This window comes from Cyprinodon tularosa, unplaced genomic scaffold (genome assembly GCF_016077235.1).
Source record: "Cyprinodon tularosa strain WSP-4 unplaced genomic scaffold, ASM1607723v1 ctg241, whole genome shotgun sequence".
NCBI classification, from domain to species: domain Eukaryota; kingdom Metazoa; phylum Chordata; class Actinopteri; order Cyprinodontiformes; family Cyprinodontidae; genus Cyprinodon; species Cyprinodon tularosa.
Genome location: NW_024038899.1, coordinates 423,546 through 432,500, shown reverse-complemented (window position 1 = coordinate 432,500; position 8,955 = coordinate 423,546). Strand labels below are relative to the sequence as shown.

The 8,955-nt window shown below is 38.6% G+C and overlaps 1 protein-coding gene across 1 annotated transcript; it reads left to right on the top strand.

Annotated features, from left to right (window-relative positions):
- The first annotated feature begins 827 nt into the window (after positions 1-827).
- Positions 828-1,446, top strand: pmchl (pro-melanin-concentrating hormone, like). The gene has a single exon (XM_038287623.1). The coding sequence runs from the start codon at positions 886-888 to the stop codon at positions 1,294-1,296; it is 411 nt and encodes a 136-aa protein (XP_038143551.1). The 5' UTR covers positions 828-885; the 3' UTR covers positions 1,297-1,446.
- Positions 1,447-8,955: the final 7,509 nt, after the last annotated feature.

Genomic DNA, 8,955 nt, shown 5'->3' with positions numbered 1-8,955 from the left:
TGTTAAAAACAGACTGCTTTCTTCATCAAATTTTGTGTTTTATTTTTGTTAAGCAGGTAAGAAAAATGAAATAAAAATAAATCATTTTAAAAAGTCAACGTTTTGTTGCCCTATTGCAAAAGGTTTAGATGTAACTAGTTTATGACAAACTAAATCCTAAACACATCGCAGTTGGAACGAGAATATGAAAGAAGGAGAGAACTTTTGCAAAACACATAAAAGCGTATTGACTCTGAACATGTTTCCCTAAGTTTTTAATTTAAATCTCTCATTATGACGGATGTAATAACAAAAGTCCATCCATGATTCCACGTCAAATCCTGAGAAAAGGACAGGCCTTACCTGTCGCTTTTACACGTCAACAGATCTGCTGCCACAACAACATAACACTTCAACAACCGCCTGTTTTCTTTTTCCCCATTAGGCTTAAGTTTCAATCCCCTCTTGGAGTATTTCTACAACAATGCTTTCGGAAAGCGTGTTTCTTGAACAACACGCTGACAATTAGAACCGCATCATAGGGGTTTATCCATCCTCTTTGTTTTAAAGGACAGTTATTTTGGATTAACGTCCCTCCTCAGGTCGACCCTGTTTTCAGACCTTTTAGTTGATTTTCAAGTGTCTAACAGAAGCCCACACACTATGGATTTTAATTAATGTTCCTGCAAGACAACACACTTAGACACAGCAGGAGTTCTACCCAACTGCTCTGCTGGTTCTTACAAACAAAAGATGAAGCTCTGATGACTCAGAATACAACGTGGTCAGCTTAGACTGAAATGGTATAAAAGGCAGTGATAGATCCAGAGTCCGAAAAAGACCTGAGAAGATAGGATTCAGAAGAAAATCCATCTACTCCAAGCAAACCTCCAGAAGACCCCCACCATGAGGCAGTCCCTCCTGTCCGTCACCTTTGCCGCTGCACTCTTCCTCAACTGTAATGCCCTGTCAATGGTGCTACCCATGGGCAAGGCTGAAGACGGATCCTTGGAGCAAGAGGTTTTCAACTCTCTCCTAAACGACGAGGGAACGGAGAACAACCTGGTTGATGCAGATCTAGCCGCTGCACCCAGAGCACGGACACCGAAGGTGATCGTCATCGCTGCTGATCCATCCATCTGGAGGGACCTGCGAGTGCTGCAGAACGGGCTGTCCGTCTACAAGCGAAGAACCGATGACACCAACCAGGTCGCTGAGAATGGAGACGCCGGACAGCAGCTGGGCATCCCTATTCTTAGGAGGGACAACATGAGGTGCATGGTGGGACGGGTGTACCGGCCCTGCTGGGAAGTCTAGGACTGCTGTTCTATTCTTCAAGGCGACCAAACCGAAGAAAAGAAAAGATACAGTTTCCTGTCTCATACTGATGTGTGACATAATCAAGAAATGCGTGTATGAGTATTGAAATTCTTGTAGATATGAAAATAAATGTTACCTCCTGCTTTATTTCTGGGCTTTTTTCTTTGAAAATATGACAGAAAATATTTTCCAAGTACACTTGTCCTGCCTTAACTTCCTTTGTGTACATGGAGCTTTTCTATTATCTGTAAGTATAAGGTTTATTCTACCTCCTAACAGACAATACCATCACCGTCTTCTTCATGCATTTCCAGTGTAAGATTTGACAGTGCAAAATATTCTTTCCATCGATCCAGAAAGTTTAAGCAATGGAACAAACAGGAATTGAAGACACTTGGGAAAGAGGCATTAAATCTGAATTTTGGGGAAAAGATTAGAGATTTGCAAGCAAACTATTAAGTGTGGGAGTCACATGTTGTGGAAGACCAGTCCAACAACTAAGAGTGAAATCAAAGAAATCTTTATTTTAGAATAAATATTTTTTTGCTGTGAAATAATTACAAATTTAAGGCCTATCCCAGTTATTCAGTCAAATAACTGTTGGACTATCCTGTGTTGTTCTGTAAACACATGCCCAACTGGCTTTGTGTAGTACAACAAATGGAAGTTTGAATCAAGCTCAAATCATGATCAGTTAACCCTATAATGCCAAATGTATCATATTTGATACATACGGTTTCTGAAATGTTTTGCATCTGACACCTTTTGCATAATTTAATGGTCTTTGCTCAAAATCCTATTGTACACAATCAGATATACCTGATCTGAACAGCCAGTAGAAGACTACACAAAAAATAACTAACTTATCGCATAGTAATAAATTATTAACATCAAAAATGTATTTCTGTTTTTTTTTTTTTTTTTACATATGTTGTTAAAGGGCAAATAAGGAATTCAAACCAAAAAAAAGTTATTTTCTGTTTTGTTTTATTCTTGGATCGGGCTTTTAAGCGTTAACTCTAGAAATATATGGAATAAATTCACTAGCCTGGCTATAAATTCATCACAACTTCCCTTCAAAATATAAGAATTAAGTTACGCAAGTCAGTCAGCTCAAACTTCCAATGCATATCTGTTAACTTTTGGCTAAACCACCAAAACTCAACTAAACTCAGCTGCTATGTACAGAAAAAAAATAAAGAAATAAAATTGGTTTAAAGACTTAATCAATAAAATAATGCAATGATTTAAGAGTTTAGCATGGATTTTGATGTTTGAAAACTAAAATTTATCTTGATGAAGAGTTTGGAATTAGTTCAAATCAGTTTTTGACTAATTTAGAGAAATTGGATTGTGTTCAAACCAATTCATAATGCAAATACAAGCGATAAATAAATTATCGTTTGGTAAAATAATTAAATTATATTATATATTTTATTAAATAATTTGCTTAAAGCTACAGTGTGTAATTTTCAGCGACATCTAACGTCCAGACTGCAGACTGCAGCAACATGAACGTCTCCCCCCCACCGCTTCTCCCCCCCAAAGGTACGGCGAGCGTTATGGGACAAAATGTCTTCCACGACGTCCGCATCACCTACCTTCTCAAGTGATGAGGTTTGTTTACATAGATAATTTTTCAGATAGTATTTCATTAGTCTGTGTAGGGTATAGATTTCATGTAGACTTAAGATAATAAATATACCCGTTATTTACTGTCTCAGTTCATCTCTCTCAACTTGCCGTAGTTACTTTCGAGCGTAATGGGCGATCTCGCAATCGCTAGTTTGTTGGCTCTGCGCTGCCGTAGCGCAAAGATGTCTGCCTCCATGGCTGCGAGACCCGCTCCTATGTAATTATAAATAACGAATTCTAAGGCAACGCAAATATTAAGGTTAAGAGGCTGAGCTCGTAGATGATGATAAATAACATAGTTATGTATAATATATTACATTTCTGACTGTATATCCCTGTAATTATTACACACTGTAGCTTTAATCAGCAATCAATGATCTTAAGTTGATCCGTAATCTTCTGTGATTGAGCTAGTAGCTATAATCAAATCTGATGAGCATATGAGGGAAACATATAAATACTAATGTCATATCAGTGTTTAAGCCCTTAGCCTTAATAAACCACAGCTCAAAACATGTCTTAGCAGGGAATCATTACACAATAGTAAAAACTTCAAATGAAAATAATCAAAACCTCAAATTATTTGGCTGGAAAATTTTTCCCCACCTGGACACTGCAAAAAATTTAAATCTTGATAAGTAATTTTTTCTTAAAATAAGTGCATTTGTTCTTGAATTGAGGAGATAAAAGAAACATCTTGCCAATGGAACAAGACAATTTAGATTTAAAATAAGAAAACACAATTGCATTCTCTTATTTCAAGTGAATACTATCTAATTATCTTATTTTAAGAGTAAAAATACTGATTCCATTGGCAAACTACCTCATTTACCTACTCAAATCAAGGGTAAATACTTAATACTTAATTTAAGAAATTTTTACTTATTTCTAGATCGTTTTTCCAGTGTAACCTCTGGTGACTACTCTTGTATCCAGTATTCAGCAGCTTAGCAATGTCAGGCCTGCAGCGGAGAAGCTAGTGTTCTCCTTTCACATGCTTCACACCCCTGATCTCTGGAATCTCAAAGTTTCCTGTAAACTCATAGAAAAATGCTGGGAAACAATCTGTTTTTGCAACAATCTGGTTCAGAAATTTACCATTTAGCCTTTGATCAGTCTGCAAATTCTGCTCCTGAGCTTGTGGCCTTTCATCATGGTGTCTCCCCAATGTGAACCTCAGGCAAGATTCATTGTAAAGAATAAAAGTCTGTGAGGTAAGGATTTTTGTCCCCAAGCAAAGTGGGGGGAAATGTCACATATCCCCATATCCCAGAACTACATCCTCCTACACCAGTGATCAAGGTGTCAGCTTGGACATTGGTGATGTCTGAAGTTATTACCATGGTATATCAGTATTTTTTATTTTACTTATGTGTTAGTATTTCTCACTGCCTGCCTTTATTGTTCATAGAAGAAAAAAAGTATAAAAAACAATCCACTGGACTTTCTTTCCAAGTAAGAAGATGTTTTGCTTCCCATCCAGGAAGCTTTTTCAATCCAAAACATCTGAAATAGCATTGAGTTTGAGGCTTTATGGAGTGGACCAAAACAAAGCCTTGTTTTGGCTTAGAAAACATGCAAATTAAACCGAATCTATGAGTCCACCCCTTTGGAATGGGGGTTGTTTGGGGTATTTCTAAGCCTGCAATGCCCCATTCCTGTCTATGTCTCTGAAAGAGTTGTTGTTAGAGGGAATTGTTGGCTTGGCTGAAACATCTTCAAACTCGGTAATGAAGTCCTGTGGATTGTTTTTTTGTTTTTGTTTTACTTTTTTGAAATGACTATGACCTGGATGACTGAGAATCTTCACTTTCATAAAAGATTTTAACTTTCAGATGATTAAGCCATTTCTCTAAACTTTTTGCAAGTAACCTGTCTAAGACGGATATCTAAGTATTTTTAATAGCTCGGGATAGCCCAATAATAGTATGGATATCTGGTCTTAACTGACAATATTTCTTTTAAATCTCTGAATACCATCAGAAACTCAAAGAAAAACTAATCAGGGAGAACATAGCTTGCTGGACAAAAGCCTCCACACCAGACTGGAAGGTCTGATCTTCAAGAGATATGTAATATATATTTTTAAGGCTATGTTTAATAAAGGCTTATCTGAACTGGCCCCTACAGAGCAATTATGTTAATTAACAAGAATTTTCCCACTCTCTCAATAAAGGCTGATTTATACTCAGAAACCAGGTCGTCTGCGTGTCTGTCGCTGTGAAAGCAACTGTGCCTCCACCCCTGCTGCAGACACTCTGGAGCACCTCTCCAAATTGTAGGGGACCCCAGACAGGAGGCCTCTGATTGGCCAAATCTACATCCACTCTACTCTATGCATATTTCCTGTTTGGTTCACTACCACCATTGTGGAAAATGACACGTGAAGATGGACCAGCTAGAAGAGCGAGGTGTTGGAGAATGCTGGGACCCTTTTTCCACCTGGATCCTCGCTCTTTTTCACCCTAATATCCCTCTGTTGTCGCACAAACTTGTCCCCACCTCCTCACCGCCTCGGCCATATCTAAACGCACAGCTAGTTCCTGATTGTCCCTCTTGCGTTGTGGCGTGGAATAACATAGCACAGACTCGGCTTAAAAATTGGGCATGAATCAAAAATGTCTGTGTCATACCTGCAACAAGCTATTGTGACACACGGAGCAACTCCATTTTTCTGTTCTGCTCCAGTCTTCTTGGTTCCTCTTGCAAAAGTTCTTTTTGCTGTTGCTTTTCACCAACGTGCTGAGGTGGTCAGCAACTTACATGACACAGACAGGAGCGGAGGATGTAGAATCTGGTTGTTAGACAACATGAGATAAATTTTATGCTATGCTGATGATACTAGACTTCATCTGTGCAGGAATCCTGATCAATCTAGCCAGTTAGATAGACTATAGGCATGTACTGAAGACAAGAAAATCTGGATTATATAACATTTTTCTGAGTTGAATTAAAGTTATAATCTTTGGGCCAGAGTCTTTTAAAAAGAACTGTTTAGTTAGTACATTCATCTGGATGGGCATTATAAAACCCTCTGTTAATAAGGTTAAATTTTTTTTTTTGCTATTTTTAATCAGGACTTGTCATCTGAACAGCTCGATTACTCCTGTCCACAGCTTCATGTTTTAGAAGAAGCTGTTGGCCCTGTTTTCCAGTCTTTATTACTGTTTCTGCCCTAGACATAGTTACTGGCAAAGCTCACTGCAACTATCTGTCTGTTCTCTCTTTCATCCATTGATGAATGACCAGCAGCACAAATGATGCTGAATGAGTAAAAAAAAAATTTTTTTTTTAAGTTTTTAAGCATCTGTGTTTTTGAGAATTACATCTTGAAGTGTGAAAGTAGGCAACTCCAGAGTTGCTCTGCAGTTTGATAGGTTTGACTAACAGAGACTGATCATCAGAATGTTTCAAACCAAGCCACATTCAAATTCGCTTCAGGATATAGCAATCTGTGATATTCCTTGCTTGGCTAGTTCCCTGGATTTCTCGCTGGAGATTTTCTGGCTTTGATGCAACTGAACATCTGTGCTGGAAACAGAAGCGTTGATTACCTTTAAGTTGCTGCTTCCTTGAGTTCAAAATTACATACAGATTTTCACAAAGGTTTTTTACGTCAGACACTGTACTGGTAAAGAACCACCTCTGTACCTTTCCTGAACGTTCGCTACTTTTGGGAAGTGTTGAGGAATAATTGGGGTATTTGTCTTCCAAAAGGAATAATGTCCATTGTAATAATCCTTCCCCAGTATCCTTCAGGTATTTTTAAAGGTTTCACAATGTCATCTACATCTGCCCTGAACAGCGCAAGGAATTTCCTTTTAGAACTCCATATGATGTCCTCAAGTCATTTTTCAATGTATCAACACATAATAAAGAGTATCCTGTAAATGTTTTACATTTCTTGTAACAGTCAGGAGTACCTGTAGAGAATCCATAAATGCATAGAGAGGACATGCAACCTCATGCAGAAAAGCAACAGGCTTGTCATGATAGGTTTAAGGAATCTGACCCACATGCAGAGAAAACACTCAGAGAACACGGAGAAAAGTTCAACAGGTTTATTTCTGGTAATGAAAACCGGGGTTGGATCTGAAACTCAGTGAAGTGGTGTACCGGAACTGGAAAGTCTGAAGGGAAGATCATAGAGATCAGTTCAGGGACCGTGAGAATTGAGAGTGCGGCTTGACTAATGAAGAAGAGGGATTCATGTTTGACGGGGTTCTCGTCAATCCTTGAATCCAGTCTGCGTGGCATTATCCAGAGAAGATGGAACTTGTTTGAGAGCGGACAGGTAGACATACGTTGGACCCAGAGGAGTAATGGAGCGGACTGTCACTTGGATTTCCAATGGGAGCTTGAACGGATCATGTGGAGGTTTTTCCCCTGCTCAGTGTAGACTCAGTTATTCCTTCCAGGGGGAGAAGGTCCAGGTATCCAGTAACACAGGAAAGCTTCCTGCAGAAGAGCAAAGACAAAAAACTCATTAGACTCAGAGAAACATCAGCTTGGCAAGAGTACCCAAAACTGACAAACACTCTGGCGTCGAGGTAGTGACAGCCCACTGCTCAAGTACTCCTCCAGTAATGAACCAACAAGCCGCTGGTGTGTAGAGAGGACCAACGAGGACAGGGCACCACCTGGTGGTGGAGAGAGAAGGAACACACAAAAACCCCACACAAACTGGATTCCTAACAAGGCTAGAATTTTAACATAAATCTTTTCCCTAATTTGTGTAGAACTAGGGTTTATATTTATCAACCAGGTATGGAAAGATAAAACAAAAAACGGCAACTGCTGAAAATTTAGAGAAAGTCAACAGAGGAGTGTATTTCTGGGAGAGTCTGTGCCTTTTCATTATTTACAATAAGCTTCTGCTTGAATAAAATAAAATAAAAACATTGGCAGATATCCAGCATGTGAGACACATAATGCTTACTCTGCCAAAATGACCGATGGGCCATCATTTCCAAAACTGTGGTTCTTTAACACTGTATGACGGCATGAGGAAAGATTGTAAGTAAAATACATAAAATAAAAAGATTGAGGTTTTTAGATAGAGGGAACAGTTCAGTACTGTAAGGATGTTTTTTATTGCTACTGGTCGAGACAACCCTCTGATTCGTTTGGGGGACTTTTTTTAAGACTGAAATATTTTCACATGAGTTTGATGGATTCTCATAGACCTCTGTTCTTGATCCCATACGGATGAACTTTAAAAACTATCAAGGCCCTTTTGTGTTTTTTTCTGCCCGCACTACTTAAAGGTCAAGTATTAAAATAAGACTCTGTTTTGACGGTCTTACAGCACCCTCAAACTCATAAGCTTTAAAATTAGTGTATTCACCTTCTTATCTGATGTTTCAAACCTTAACATGGCTCTGAGAATGTTTTATGTTAACTTAAAAGTTTATTTCTAGCAGTGTGAAGGACTCATGACAAGATGAACTTGCTACACAAACACTATAACACTTTCTGTCCTCAGGTTGAAATGCCAAATATTCTGCCCTTTAAAAAGTTGAATTACTTTCAGAGCCTTTCAGCTTTTTCATACCTCACAACACAATCAGAATGGTTTATGTGAAGGTTTTCTTTTTCACATAACATCTGGGGAATATTAAACAAACGACTTTAAACTTATTGAAAAAGAAATGTGTTTGTGGTTTTCTATTATACATGATTAAATGCATTTATCCCAACATGATTTTTACCTTAATTCCCTGAAACTGTATTTAAAGTTTTTTTAGATTTGCTTTTGGTTCTAAACACAAATGCCAAGATCTTGGTGCTGATGTCTGGTCTGAGCTCTGAGCCTGCCTGTACCTGTTCTGATCTGTTTGCCTGACCTGTCTTAGGACTCCTGCCAGATCTCTGCCTGTCTGTAAACCAAACCTGGAACTGTTTCCTTACTCTGTTCTAGATTTCCCCTCGCCAACTCTTCGGACCTCTGATCTCCTTGCTCTGACTACCGAGCACTTCACCAACAACGACCTCTGGATTATCCTGCCTACCTTCGTCTGC